The sequence below is a fragment of the Catharus ustulatus genome, chromosome 8 (genome assembly GCF_009819885.2).
Source record: "Catharus ustulatus isolate bCatUst1 chromosome 8, bCatUst1.pri.v2, whole genome shotgun sequence".
Classification (NCBI taxonomy): Eukaryota; Metazoa; Chordata; class Aves; order Passeriformes; family Turdidae; genus Catharus; species Catharus ustulatus.
The window spans coordinates 11,788,402-11,804,103 of NC_046228.1; the positions used below are offsets into that span (position 1 = coordinate 11,788,402).

A 15,702-nucleotide genomic window follows, 5' to 3' on the forward strand; every position below is an offset into this window, starting at 1 on the left:
GTTTGAAGCAATCCCATTAAACAAGGCCTTGTTTTTCTTATTTATTTGAAGACAGAAAACACCTTGGCTCTCAAATGTAGTAGGAGAATAGAAAGTTGGTTTCAATTTTCTTGCCTTCCCTTCTATTGCCTCAGGCTGTTGCAGAATGCTTATGAGACAGCAGCCTTGACGAGAGTGTCTGGACCAGTACCTAAAAGCAACTGCATTATGGCACATTTCCCTCAGCGGGAGTTAAAGCTAGTGAGAACATCTTATCTCAGCTCTGAAATATTGACAACATCAAAATTAGTTATCTTCATTTAACTCACAAAATGCTGTCATTAGCCTTCATTGTCTGACTGGCACCAGGAAGACATTTGTAAAATGTAAAATGTGTATCTACAAACAAACTGAACTCTTCCCCATCTGAACAGAATTGACAACGTGAGTTATTTGAACACAAGTAACCATGCAGAGTCTAATAAAAAAATTGACTGCTTTCTACCCATTAAACTATGACTTAAATTTATTTTTATTAAATAAAAATTCACTGACCAAGTCATTAAGTCAGATTCCCCAAAACATCACCAGTTTGATTTTTTTCCATTAAGTAATGCCTTTTACAGTGCCTACTGTATGTATGTATACAGCTTTACAAGTATCTCTGGAGAAAACCTCCTAACCCCAAAGCATAAAGTCCATTGTCTGACCAACACTTCTGACACAATCAGAAAGTATTCAGTCTTTTCTGCTTTTGTGTCTGTGCAAAGAAGGCTCTGCAGCTGTAGATTATGCATCTACAAAATCCTCTTCTGTTCTGCTGTAGTGCAGTAATTGGTCTTCTAACCCAAAGGTATCGATGAGCTGAGTGAGACTCACTTTCTTGCCATCTGCAGAAAAGGCTGACTGCAGCTCATACAGCATCAGCTGGGTGCTACTCCTCCACTTCACTATCAAAGCCTGCAGCTCAGACAGGTTGTTCTGAAATTGGGACAAAGGAGAAAAAAAAAAAGAGTCATCATCTGCTGACATAAGAGGGTTTTGATACCCTGCAGATATTCTTATAAAATGCCTTAAACTGAGGCAATACCCAAGCACCGCACTAAAAAACCAGTGAGTGTTGCCTCACCTTGGATCGATACATCTTCACCAGTTTGAGCCTGCGAAGTAGCTCCTCCTTCTCTTGCACTTGTTTCACCAGCTTTACTTTTTCTTCAAGGGACTGCTGCTGACCAAGATCATCCTGTAGCACATTCAAATTCTCTGCTGATCCACAGGGATTACTCTCCTGTGAGGGACTTTTGAAACATGTGTGTCCAGTGCCATTTCCTTCCAGGTTCTCAGACCCATCTTGTAATCTGGAACAGTCTGTACTTGTTTCTGGCAAGCACCCTGGGTCAGCACCAGCAGTGTCTTTCTCTTCAGTGTCTATTTTGAGCCGCTTTGCCACAGTAAAACTGGCATTAAATGAACGTCTTGTTTTCCTTAATCGTTCCCTCAGAGCTGTACTCATTTGCTAAAAAATAAATAAACCCAAAAAACCCAGGTGGTCAGAATAATCTTAAATTTTTACCAACTCTCAAACAACTGTTTACCCATCATTATTGTTTACATAGAATATGCAATATATTTAATATGTGTCATTGTAAAGCCAGACTTCCTAATTCTCTGTATAGCCTTAAAAAACATGAACAAAGTTAACTTCTTCCTTTCATATGTATTTGCACACACAGCTGCAAGATATGGAAAGGTGCAGTTCCACATTTTCTTGGACAAAATCCTGTATTCTATTGAGGCAAACTTACTCATCTAGTCTTTGTGTAAAAGAAATATGGCATATTTCAACTTGGCTAATTTTATTCTATCAATTTCCCCTGTAGTTTAATGGAGGTAAGGGTTATTTTTCTTGCTGTCCATTCTATACATCTGTATTAGAACTTGTACAAAACATCTGCATTCTACAGCATATTATAAATACCTGCATAGTTTTGACCTGTTTATGCTTCAAGATACTTCAAGGGATTAGTTTCAGAATACTTTCAAACCAGGCCTGTCCTGCATAGATCTGGATGCTGAGTGTGACAGTACCACCATTTCACATGCTGGATAAACCAAAGCAGAGCTCAGCACTATGGAGAATATACAAACTGAAAGCATTGGACTTTGTTCCACTACAGGCAGAAGCCACAGAAAGTCATCCTGCATGCACAGCAACCCAGAAAACCAGGATGAGAAAACTGAAAATGATAGGTTAAAACAAACAAGCAGAAAATCCACCACACACCCTATATTTCAATTTATTAATATAGCATTTGGGTTATGTTGCTTGGCCACTATGTATTCTCAGCAAACATCTGCATTTTCAGAGCAGAGTACACCAGGCACATTCCTTACCTGCACAGCCTCATAGCTAGAGGTGTAAGGTGCCTGTCTGCAGCCTTCCAGCAGTGCTGGAAGTGACTTCTGACTCCTTGATGATTCCACAACGGTTTCTATTACTATGAAGAGTCACATTATTGGAAAAGTAGCAAGTTTTCATACCTGTTTCCCTGAACTAGTCCCCTGTGCAGGAGCTGCCCCAGAATCCTTTGGAGTATTGCACAAAGATGGCAATTTATCCAGCACTGACTCTTCCATCTCGAGATGAATAGCAGTCTCTGTTAAATGACAGAATGAATTACGGTGTCATTGTCATGGTGTCATATTATGGTGTCGTAATGAGCCCAAGTGACCACAGAAATTATTAAAAAGCTCTAATATGAAATTCTAAGGCTTATTTTCTAATTGGCATGTTCAAAAAAGACATCTGCATAAGTTACACAACTGTTTCATGTGCTAAGTAGCATCTTGCTTTGTGAACAGCTTTTCTTTGAGAGGATGTGTGACACTAACTGCCATAAAGTTTTTTACTATGCATTTTATATATTCTTTTTCCCCTCACTCCCAAAGCTCTGTGGAGCCAGGAAGATTTTTGTTGTCCACAAGTATAAACAATAAATCTTTTCTATAGAACAATATAATTGGGTATCCACATCTCTGAAAATAATCCGGTCTCATTTGATCCTTCTGGGGATGCTTCTTAAAAAAATAATTACACAGGTGGAAGTTTTGATTAACAGGAAGCATCCAAAGCTCACTCAGAAAGGCACCTTAATTAAAATGGTAAAGTCACACCTCCCAGCAGGAACCAACTTCAAATCGATTTGGCCATGTTTAACTTGTTTAGCAGTTGTGAACCACCTACTAATGACCAGAATGCATCTGGAAAATCGACAGCTACACCTCCACTCACCTGCAAATTGCAATTAAGAGTTTTGAAACAGAAGCCTCTCATGAATAAAATCCTGCATACCAAAACTAGGCAACATAGAGCTCACACAAGGGGCTTCCTCTTCAAAGATGAAAACTGCAAAGCTTCAGTATGCCAAAGCCTTAATAGCCCAGCAACCCTGGTCTTCCTGGCTTGATACCAAAGGATGGAGGTCCTCATTTATCTTAGAAATCAACATTCCCCCCCAGCTGTTCAAAACTGAACATACGGTACTCTGTCAAAAAACCCCAGACCTCAGTAAAGAGTCTAGTTAATTGAATATTTTAGCAATCCATCAATTAAACAGGAAGCCCACAGCATGCATTAAATATAATGGAAGTTTAATACTATTATTTCTTGTAAGCAAGAGCCTAGAAAAAGCTACATCATTCTTATGTATACTGTATGCCACAAACATGTAATAGGTCTTTCCAAGGAGCAAAATCATTTCAAGCCTAAAAAGTAGCTTTTAAAAACCCAAACAGTCTTACAGTTCTCTGTCTTTACTGTCTAATGCAAATTCGTTTTCAAATGACCATAAGATACACTTTTTCTACTGGTTTGCTAATGCTGTTACATGGCAGCACATTGACACAGATCTCCTGCACTCCTAAAATTCTTTTCCTGTATCTTAGGCTAAGAATCCTTGGCATTTTCAAGCAGTAATGCTGTTCACCACATTCTGTCCAGCAAGTAAAGAAAATTTGAGTTAGAAAGGGAAAAGATAGTTTTGCTTTACAGTACTTACTTGACTTTTGCACTTTGGGTACGTCTGTAACTACGCCCTCAGTTTTCCTGCTAATAGCTACGTTATACAACGGCACTCACTCCTTTTACTGTCTCAGCAACAAAAGGCTCTATTAACACTCAATACAGCTTTTGTCTCGCCAGTTTTCCACCGGTAGAGAAGGCTGGGCAGCCCATAAGCAGGGCCACAGACCCGTGGACTCGTTCTGAGGCGCTGTCCCCCAAAAACGCAGCCACAGCACCGAGGCCAAAGGACTGAGAAGCGAAGGGAGGCCCCTTAGGGAGCACAAACCCTCAGGGCCGGGTGAAAGAGGAAAGAACCCAGCGAGACTGGCCCTCCCGCGCCTCGCTCCCCTCAGCCGCTCCAACCTCCCGCGGCCGGGCCAGGGGCGGGCCCGCGCCTGCGCGTGCCCGGGTGGGGGGGGTGGGGGGGGGGGGGGGGGTCAGCTGCTCGCGCCTGCGCGCTGGGGGGCGCTGAGGGGCTCAGGGACTGAGGGGCGGGCACTGAGGGGCTGAGGGGCGGGCACTGAGGGGCGGGCACTGAGGGGCGGGCACTGAGGGGCGGGCACTGAGGGGCGGGCACTGAGGGGCGGGCACTGAGGGGCGGGCACTGAGGGGCGGGCACTGAGGGGCTGAGGGGCGGGTGTGAGGGGCTGAGGGGCGGGCACTGAGGGACTGAGGGGCGGGTGTGAGGGGCTGAGGGGCGGGCACTGAGGGGCTGAGGGGCGGGCACTGAAGGACTGAGGGGCCGGCGCTGAGGGAGATCCCGGTCCCGCGAGTGGGAAATGCGGGGCATCCCCGAGGACCTCGTAGATTTTGCTGTTGCATCTGGGCATGCCAGGCGGTGCTGTGTCCCGTAGGCCAGCATGGGCCTGCTGCCCCACAGCTCGGCTCTGGGCCGAGGCCAGGTGCCACCTCACACAATCAGTTAGGCTGGAAAAAACTTTTAAGATCGTCAGATTCAACCTGTAATCCAACACCACCGTGTTAACTGCATCATGGCATCAAGTGCCACGTTCAGTCTTAAACACTTCCAGGGGTGGTGGCTCCAGGACCTCACAAGGCAGTCTGTTCCAGTTCCAGTCGCCATTTCTGTGAAGAAACTTTTCCTAGTAGCCAAGGTAAACCTTCTTTGGTTTAGCTGAAAATGATAACACAGTGTCCCTGCTAGTGTCCCTGTGCCAGGGAGGAGGGTTCTGCCTCAGCATGGAGAGCTCCCCACCATGGAGAGCACAATTGGCCCTTTTGTCACAGCCACAACTCTCTACCTCAAGCTGCAAAAGCCTTTATCCCAGGAACTGTCTCCTCACATAAAGGGAAAAATGTAACTGAGGGACGCGATGGGAGGTATGTGGCCTAAGCAGCACTGTCTTGGTTGTGGGAAAGAAGAGAAAATTAAGAAATTTGACTGGAGAAACAGGGAGATTGTGACAGTGACAAGGAGCAATTCCAGCTGTGGCTGCACTGTGCAGTTCAGGATTAGAGTTCCCTGATGCTCAAAGGCACTGCTGAAGCAAGAGTGATCTTCCTGTCTCCGTCAGCTGCACACCTGACTTCCCCATGTGGATTTACTTTTCTAAAAACTGATTTGTACAAAATGTCAACTATAACTGTCAGGAAGCCATAACAAAGACAGTCCCAGCCCTTAGGAATGATGTCCCAGTGGTTCCTCCAGCACTGCCCACAGCCAAATGGCCCCAAGCTGTGCATTGATGCCTCACACTGCTGTGCAGGGAGCTGCACGTGGGGTACAGGCACCCACATGTTCTTGCTGGATCATGCCCTTAGCTTATGTGTCAGAACTGCATTAATTTCCTGCCTGGTTTCTCCTCACAGCTACAGATGAGGATGCTCTATTTTCTCTTCACCTTGTGTAGCTCCCATCTCTGTTGAGACCAGAGACAGTCTTGAGCTGAGAGGTGAGTAAGCACTGAGTGTTTTAGGTGAGATAACATGTTAGCAGTTGCTGCAATTTTAACCATGAGTTTTCATAGATTCACACACTTCAAAGAGGATTTGGCAGGGATGATAGCAACCTTTTACTCTCCTACAGTAAAAGCATTCAAAGCCCATCTACAAGTTGTTTTGGGAAATCTAAGAACTTGAGGCCTTTAGGTTATACCTTGTATAAGATTTTATCTGTGGGTAAAATTGATTTAGAAATAATATTTTTAGTAGCAAATGTGGGAATTTACGTTGTGTGGTGTTGAACTATCTTTTGTAACCACTTACCAAAAACGCTCCCACTGAACGATACTCCAAGTGTTCAGGCAGTTTGGATGCATTTTTTAAATCTGCCCCTTTTTTGGGTTTCAAGTTTGTTTTTTTAAACCTTCAACTAATTTAATGTCACAAATATTCTAATTTTTAAATACATTCAAAATGGACTCCTCAGTGCAACAGCAAAAGTGCTAGTAGAACTTCTGCTGTGAATTTATCGAGAGGGTTGGATCTCAGATAGTCTGGAGCTTTGCAATGGCATGTGTCCAAGTTTACAGGGTATTTCCTTCAATCTCAAGGATGGTCCCTACTTTAAATTACTCATGCTCTGTTGTACAGACATGTTAACAGATGAGTTGCACAAGAACAACAGAAAGTTTGAGATTTTAGATCATTTGCCAGGTGAGATTCCAGTAAGATTTAACAGGAACATAACACATGAAAAAGTCATCCTGTGCATTATCATTGCACTTAATTAGAGCAACGCCCATGTGCCCCACCCCAGGTGAGATTGCAGATTGTTTGGGACTGGGAATGTAGAGCGATGGTGCCACATATTGGGTGCATGAGTTTAGTGTGCTACAGCTAGAGTAGGGGAAAGGAAATATTGTCATCAATATTCATTGCTGGGTTATATCTCTAGGAAAACATGTTGTCCAGGTTGGTATTAAGTGTTTAGCTGTGTTTATTCCATCTACATATGAATTTACCTGGTGTTTACACTGTACTGCAAAAACATGACTTGCCCAACACTTGGCTGGAAGCTCCTGACAGAGCTGGGAACTGGAGTGTCATCAGGCACTATCCAGTGACTATCCAGTATTTTTATTGCAGAAACACAATAGTGATGGATATTATGTTATTTTCAATTTAATGATGGCAAAGCAGAGTCAGATTGAAACCTTCCGTTCAAAAACTGCACATCTGTTTCCCTGGAGGAAAACAGATTATCCATGTGTCATTGATAGTGGCATGTTTATGGCACACTGCAGAGTGTTTCTCATGATGTTCAGTTAAGCTCACCAGTGTGTGCACACAGTAGCACGTTCATTGCAGTGCAGTGTTTGTTAAGCACTATGCTATTGTTTGATTTCTCTGATTCCTCTTGTGATCAGAATAGTTTGGGGTAAGCAAAATGAAAAAGAGTCTAGGAAATTATGTGCTGGGTAATAAAATTATTGATCTCTATTTGCTGAATATACCACTTCCCTTCAGAAAAATTAGTTTCCCCAAGGAACCAAAAGGAAAATGTGCTCCTTGGTTTTATTTTCTTTGGTATTTCTGCACTGGCATTTTAGTGATGGGATTATTTTTTCTTCCAGAGTGCCAGGAGCATCACAAAACTTTCATTTAACAGTTTGCTGGGCACAACTACCAGGCCTTTTCCCCCTAAATGCTGCCACTGAGTATTTGGCATGTTAGTCAACGTACTGTGTCTTAAGACACATATGTATTACCCCCTTCTCTCATTTTCCTGAAATCTGTTGATCTTGTTTAAAGCCAAGTGATGTATTCTGATGCATGAAGTACACTCTGCACTGTCTGCGTATTTTCTCTTGCCTGGGGCAGGAGGGTGGGGTGCTTTTATGTGCCTAACCACTAACTGCTGCAGAAAGTTTTAAAATCCTACCCACTTCTGCATCAGCTTAGGATTGTGTTTTTGCTGGCTGCAATTCACTTCTCTGAAAGATGTTCTGACTTGCTTACAGCCATGTAAATATACCAAAGGAAGGACTTTATAGACCAGATTCCTGGAGTAAAACCAGTTTACTACAACAAAACCTGTCCTTGGGAGATGGATTCTGCTCTCATAATGGTGCAAATGCCCAGTAACTAAAAGTGAAGTCTCTGGAATGACATCAGCATAAGTTAAATCAAAAGTAATTTTTTTTGCCTTGTCTGCTTTACAACAGTGCCTTGCTATTTTTGAGGTACCTGTCTTGAAAAGAAAAACTGCCTGGATTTATTGTAGCTGAGGGGCACTGCAATTTGCTGTAACAAAAGATAATGTAAGAGCCTGGTGAGATGGGCAGCGTAATTCTCGCGTCTGTGCTGCGTCTGTGAATAACCAAGTGGGTGAGGCACAGTGCTAATAAAATGGGTTGGCCTATGATTGTCTCTTATTTCTCTGTCTGTGGGATTTTCCCTGACATAACAAGGCAAAGATTACAGTATGAAGTCTTTATGAGACTGTAGCACACAAAGGAAACAATAAACAGATCTTTTTGACAAGAACACATAAACAGTGTTCTTGTCTTTGCTGAAGAACTGATTGGTAATTATTTTAAGAAAATTCAAGCCTTTTAAATCTAAGTCCTTGCCCAAACTAGTCCCTGGTACAGCTTTTGCCATCTCTGATGGTCTGAGCATATTTTTGTGCTAAAAGTATTTGAATTGTAGCAGAGCTTGAAGAGTTGTTTTGTTTTCTGACATAGCTGATACAAGAGTTCACTCTGTGCTGTGTGCACATAACTTGGCTTGCTCACATTTATCTGTACTGCTGGAATTGGTGAAGCTGAAACAGTTAACGTGGTTTATTTGCAAGTGCAGACAAGCTGGTTTGAGCAGTTACCTGTAGTTTGGAGGCCTTGGCAGGATGCACTGGATTAAACTGGTGTACCAAACAAGTCATCCAGTGAGCATGTAAGCAGAGATGGAGACTTCTCCTTCTTCCTGAACTTCTGGGGGTTTCCCTGTTGCTCTGAGTCCAGATATGAGTAATGGCCATCATCACCTCAGCAGCACCACTGCCTATTTTTTTGTTTCCGAACAAATAACCATTCTACTGAGCACGCCCTACTAAACTGCAGCATCAGCAGGCAAGGTTTAAAAATACATCCCTGGAAATTAATTAGGTCATTTACCTGAGGCTAGAGAAAACCTTATAAAGTAAAAATTTTAGAAGTCTTTTCATAAGGATGAAATATTAAAGTGTTCATGGCAGTTTTCCACCTTGAGAATGAAGTCATATCTAGAGGGCTGAGATTTCAATGTGGCAGTGTTGTCAGGTACTACCACCACCTTATGTTGCAAATCAAGCTCACAAGTCAGTGAGAGCTGACTTAAAACTCTCTCCTGGTTTCTATACAGTTAATAACCAATGTAACATTTCAAGTGTGCATGATTGTTGTGAGATGGGGGATATGTCTGTGGTATATTTGTGCAAACCAAATCACATGTCTAAGGACACTGCCTCAGAATTGTTGAGGCTGGCAATTCACCAAAATTTGTGAACAGATATGAGACTGTCATTTCTTAATGTAAAGGTTGACGCAAATTCTTAAAATTCAAAAGATTTAAGATACTCAAAAACAATGGAAATTCAATAAATACTCTTATCACCCCTCCTCCCAAAATAGTCAGCTAAAGGGAAGACAGTATAATTGTCTTCAGTGCCAATTCCTTTAGCAAGTAAAATGGGCAGTGAAGCTTGTTTGACTGCTCCCTTTTTTCCTTGAGTGAAATATACTGTTTATGATAGTTATGACTCATTAAAAAAAATATTTTTTCAGTGTTTATGATCTGTATTGCTTTTGTTCCAATTATTTTCAAAGCAATTTCAGTGCAAATTTTCTGCTCATATTCCTGTTTGAAATAACTGTGTTTTGAGTCTCTTTATGCAGACATACAGAAAGCTTTACTGATGAGTGTGAAATATTTTCTTACAACCTCTGTGGGTTCAAGTGAATACTGTTATATTATTTTTACTGTTGTTGTGTTGTCTTCCTGCAGAAAGGCAGCTTAGCCCTTGAGACATTTGAAGTCATTGGGAAAGCTCCTGCTGAACTGAAGGGAAGCAGAACTCTGCTGTCCTGATGGAACTTTAGTGGAAGCGTGGCATATGGAGTCAGCTAATGGTATTATTTCATGTGATGCTGAGGATGCTGGAATTGCAGCTGTCTGCATTAGTGTAAGTGTTTCACACTGTGTGGGAAAGCCACCAGTCCCCTCTCAACACATGAAGGCAGCTGTATTTTGGGTGAAGAACATTTGTCTGAAGTGGAGTGCAGAACACTGAACTGATGCTAAGTGAACCAAGCTAGTGAATGCACCTGCTTTAACTGAGGGGGCGTTTTCCCTTCAGTAACACAGGTAACGTCCAGTTGTGTCCTGGCTGCAGTGACCTCCACCACACACATCAACAGACACTGAGCAAGCTCTCTTTGTCATCAACCTCTTTGATGACAGCCATGCCTTACCATATTACTTGACACTCCTGATAAGAGAAATCTTGGAGTTCATTCACAGCTGGAAGAGTTATTCTGGTTTTGGTGCTTTAAAGTTTAGAGCACTTTTTCTTTGAGTTAATTACAAGCATTTCATGGGTAACATATGCCAAAATAAGCTATTTCATCACTGTTAAATACATGGTGATAACTCAGCACATGGGTATGCACTGACAAGTTTTCTCTTGACAGTCTCCTCAGGATTAAGATCAGCAGATAGAGCACTTAAATTTTACATGGTGTATACCCTGCCTGTTCTTGAGACTGTGAAACTGGGCATGAATAGTCTTAAAAATGTCCACATGATGTCTGGATATGAAGTCTTATGTGGGATTCGTTTTTCTAGGATCAACAGTGCACATATGGGTGTACACTACTTAATCATGTGTTACATGTGAGTGCAAAGATTAATCATGGATAATATCATCTACTCCCTATAGTTTACTCTGTTTGATGACATGTTTCTTTTCCATCTCAGTGAGGAATTCTGGGTCAGACTTTTCTTTTTTAAAAGCAGGATTTTAACTATGTAAAATCAAGCCTAGAAGTTGCGAAACTCTCTCTGGTTTAACACTTCCCAGTCCTAAGGTTTTCTCTCAAACCTAGAGATCTGCTTTCTCACAAATACCACCATAATGCAAGAACTACTTCTACTTTGCCTTGCCAGTTAATGTGCCTAGCTGTGACTGCTGAGTTTCAAAATATCTGCTTAACAACACAACAGGAAAAACAAAGCAAAAACAAACAAACAAAGGGCAATAGGCAAAGGTGAGAAATGGAAGTGAGAATCTCTTCTCCAGAGGGAATGTTTGTGCCAATATTTGTTACTGAAAGGTCTTGATGTTTTGCCTTCTCAAGGAGTTTCAGGTTCCATTTAGTACAAATAAATAGCTCTCCTTACCTCTCTCAGCTTCTCAGGTAAACATGGGTACATCTTTCAGGCAAGAAGTGCAAATACATCTCAAAAGCCAACACTGAGAGTGATGCTGCAAGCTTATGCTGGCAGAGTCCCTGCATAGCAGTGCCAGGAAAACTGCAAATGAAAGAATTACCCTTTCTGCTCTGTGCTGCAGCCAGATCTCCATCAGCTCTGCCAGTCTCATTGTTCCAGATTTTTCACAGTCAAAGTTGCAGTCTGATTTTGACACCGGACAACCAACCTGAGGTGCAACACTCTGAAGAGTCCACCAGGCAGTGGAGAGGCTGAAAGAACCTCAAGAAGCTAAATAATCAATAATCTTTCCTTTTATTAAAAAGTGTACTCCACCAAAGATTGATTGCCATGTATATTGCCAAGCCTCAGGAACAGGCCAGAGAGGTGAAGTCATTCAGTGATGCACTTCTAAGGCTTGGGTGTGTTACCAGGAGAATGGGAGCAATGCCACTGAAGAAGAACAAAACAGGAAAGATGTGGCTCATATATATTCTTTATAAAGAGGGATTTACTTTTCTAAGTAAACCTATGTGGGAGAACCATCCTCACACATATGGTTGAGAAGTTGCAATGATTTACCATCCTAATGAGGAGGATCAAGTCTCACACCCTGAGGTTACCATGACAAACTCTACTGCAGCTGTTAATCATTGCTGCATTTGTTTTTTAAACAGCAAAAAAACATGAGCCAGTTTCATCTTTAGCTTAGCTGATTTCATGGGAATTGATGATTTTATATCAACAACTAATTTAATTTCATTAGTTTGTAAGAATTTTGTTCAACTGCATAATTTGGGTAGAAGAAAGGTAAGTAAAGTGAGATAAGATTGAATGCTCAAGTGCTTTTTTTGTGGGAAGCAGCTATGTAGGAGATACACCCCTCTTCAGTGTTTTGGTCTGTTAAAGATGTTACTAGATTTAAGGCAGCTGTACTCCAAGATTCCCTTTACTTTTATGTCCCACAGCCACGTTCAAACTGATGCTGTAGGTAATTAAATTGAGACTTCATCAGCTCAGGTGGAGGAATCACAAGGGCTGGTTACCAGATCAGGAAGATCTTCATGAAAAGGTGGGTGTTTAGAATATCTTCCACAAAGGAATGTTTAGTGTGTTTTTCCACTGATTTTTAAAAATGCAGATCCTAAGTATTAAAAAAACGCAATGAAGGATCACTCTTAGTACATTCTTCCCAATTCTTTAAAATACTGTTTGCATTTGTCCCTGACAGTTCCTGAATACTTGACACAGACATATTTGATGAGTATTACACATTCAAACAATGCAAAGCAAACAATTATCTTGTATTGGATTACACACTTGCTTATTGCTAAGTTGTTTATGTGTTGAGAACTGTACTTTTTTATCTTACAGTTGATTTATATTGCTTCTAGATGCTGGTCTTTTTTTAGTAGTTTGTTATTGTTTCATTGTGCAAACACTATGCATTAGTTTTAGGAAAAGCTGAAGGATTCTGCTGACACTGCAAATAGCTACAGTAAGGTAAACAGAACAGAAGTAGGATGCAATTCTAATAGCCCCTTTAACACTAGCCCAGTCGTGGTTCACTGCCCTCCCACCTGTGAGCTGATTGCTCTCGACTCTGGCAGGTGCTGTCTCTGTTTCCATTCCACCTTATTCCTACTTGGTCTTTGTCTGCCAAAGTTTTCATGATAATATTTTATGCACATGTATTGGCTTGTTGATTTCTTTATGTTTTGCTTGATTGCATACACTTGGCATGTGTCAGCTGCCACAGATGCTGTTCTGTCTGCTGCATTTTTGGGTCCTCAGATGGAGGGGATTGAAACTCTTCATGGATGAGGATGGGGATATATGTGTGTATCAATCTCACTGTTCATTAGGTATTGGGCATGGCTGTTTATTGGCAAATGAATTTTCTTCCAGACATATTAAGAACAGCAGTTTCCAATACACACTGTTCATGCCAGCACTCTTAAGGAAATACCTTATGGAACTGTAAGTTAAACATTGCCTTCTGGCCTGCTAGATAAGGTTCACAATAATTTGGCACAGGTTGTCCTTCATTAGCAAAATAGGGTAGTTTTTACCTGCAGTTACAATTCTGAAGACATTTGCAGAACTGCCAGATTTATCATCAAAAACAGTAATTAACTGAAATGTCGAGCAATTAAACCAGACCAGCATGTGTTTGATGCCTTGGGCAGCACTGGAAATGAAGTCCCCAGCTCAGCACAGTACTTAAATATGAATATAGCTTTAAACACATGGGTACTCCCTGTGAAGGCTGGAGGTAGTTCCCACTGGTTCAGGTCTGGGAAACTCTGTCTCAGAAAAGCTGCTAGAACAGGAAAAGCTTAGTTTGGTGTAGAAAACCCTCATGGCATATGTGACAACAGCATTCAAATACATAACAGGTGACAGCAAGAATGGAGATGCGTTACACTGAATAGGGAAGAAAGGAAGTGATTGTCACCTCAAGATACTTGTTTGGAACTTCAAGACATTTTCTAACTCCAAGTATGGGAGTTATGGAGCAGATCGCATCAGAAGGCTCTGACACCTTATGGAAAATTTTAGAAGTGTTTTAAAGAAAAAAATGTGAAGAATAATCAACATGGAGGTAGGCTTTGGACAGAGACATGGACAAGAAACCCGAGAGCCTTTTCAGCCTTATTTTCCACAGTTGTGTAGTTTTATGTGCTTAGAATTACACATGTGCATCAAAGTAAGTGTATAAGACTCTCACAGTGTTCTTTATAGGCTTAGACAAATACTGTTCTGACAGAAGTGGGAGCAATGGATCAGTGCTCTTATTTGGCCTCATCTTTCAAAATGAAATGGATTCAGTGAACTCTGTACTGAACTCCAAAAAATACAAACACTTGTTAGTGAGAGCACTTCACTTCAGATCACCACCTATAGTGTTTTTTATCCTTTAGTTTTATATTGCCATTGTGTCTAATGGAACAATTCCTTAGTACAAATTTTAATATTTGGGGAGGAGGTGTAAATATTTTGTTCTGAACTCTTTAATTTATGCTGAAAACTAAAAACATCTTTAGGTGTTATAGTTACAAAGCCTTCAGCTGATAACTTTAATAATGGATATTACTGAAGTAGAATCCAAAAAGCACTTTTGCAGGCACTGGATAAGGAAGGCAGCCACCATACCATGCATCTGGCAACCCTGTGATAACAGTAAAAATACCCAAAAAGCTCCATGCCAGCAGGAACATCTGAAATACACAACATATGGAGTGAGGATGAGCCCAGAATGCCTTGATTTTAATAAGAGAAAGCTGCGTGTTATCACAGGTCTCACAAGACGAACTTCTGATGGAAGCAAATTAATGAGAATCTGAATGGCTGTGAAATGAAAAGTTTGAGTAACAACTAAGTTTCCAGCCAATCATCTTGGTGAGAAGAAGTGACAAACAACAGACCTGGCTTTTGAAAAAGGCAATATTTATGTGCTTTGGATAAGAAACAGGATTTTTCAAGCAGAGACATGAAAATAGAGATGGGCACAATCAAAGGATTCAGAGCCAAGGGAGAAAACCTGCCAGAAGCTGGAAGCAGAGGCAATTTAAATAACTTGGATTTAAGTTTTGAGTGTTCACTTGTGAATGTTTTCCTCAGAACTATTTAGAAAAAAATAATCTGCTAGTCTGAAGTCAGTGATCAAGTCCTGAAAAAGAAAGCTTCCTTTTTCACCAAGGTTCTACCCTTCCAGCTGAGCAGCTGGAACACAGTGTATGCACCATCATAACATATTTTGTGCTTTTACTTTTGATTTTAAATACCTTCTTGGTACTGGTTTGTAAAATGAGAAAAGCTGGTTTGTAAGATCCTCTTACAGGGGACATTGTATGAAGGAGTAATAGAACCACTGCTGTCCCTGACTGGGGAGAACAAGGAGTAAAAGAGTCACTTGTAGCTTGGGAGCCAGTAGAGCCAGCTGCTGCTCATTATGGTTCTCTGAATATTCCTTGTTTATATCTTTTGTTTTGCTCATTGCAACTGAAATTGTAATACTTGCATTTAGCAAAAATGTGAGCTATACCAGGAAAAATCCCCTTAGTGCAAGGCAGTGTGACCTTCAGCCAGCTTGGGATCATCAAGAGAAATGAGTGAAAGAAGTCAGCAGGGAAAATGAAGTAGTGTTCCTGATAACTTCACAGAAATTAGTCTTGCTGAAGAGAAGAAACATCTCCATTGCCTCTGGCATATTGGAGAGCTGGTCCTACAGTTGTCACCTTAACATTGTCATTTTAATCATAGCAAAAAATGACAGCTCCATTGAA

At 41.3% G+C, this 15,702-nt stretch overlaps 2 protein-coding genes across 3 annotated transcripts in view; one reads left to right on the plus strand and one right to left on the minus strand.

Moving 5' to 3' along the window:
* Positions 1–487: 487 nt before the first annotated feature.
* SFR1 (SWI5 dependent homologous recombination repair protein 1) lies at positions 488–4,424 on the minus strand. 2 transcript variants are annotated; one of them, XM_033065605.1, is made up of 4 exons: positions 4,038–4,424; positions 2,521–2,636; positions 1,109–1,495; positions 488–960 (listed from the first exon to the last, which is right to left on the minus strand). In XM_033065605.1, exons 2-4 carry the CDS (start codon positions 2,614–2,616, stop codon positions 769–771), a joined length of 675 nt encoding a protein of 224 aa, XP_032921496.1. In that variant the 5' UTR covers positions 2,617–2,636; positions 4,038–4,424; the 3' UTR covers positions 488–768. The 2 variants fall into 2 exon arrangements, with proteins under 2 accessions (XP_032921496.1, XP_032921497.1); XM_033065606.1 differs by lacking the exons at positions 2,521–2,636; positions 4,038–4,424 and adding an exon at positions 2,374–2,511.
* A 554-nt stretch (positions 4,425–4,978) lies between these two features.
* The window catches only part of COL17A1 (collagen type XVII alpha 1 chain), a 59,702-nt gene continuing 48,978 nt past the window's right edge, over positions 4,979–15,702 (plus strand). The window contains exons 1-3 of the mRNA XM_033065654.2: positions 4,979–5,157; positions 5,873–5,955; positions 9,989–10,166. The gene's annotated coding sequence lies outside the window, so the exon portion shown is untranslated. The remainder of the gene's footprint in view (positions 5,158–5,872; positions 5,956–9,988; positions 10,167–15,702) is intronic.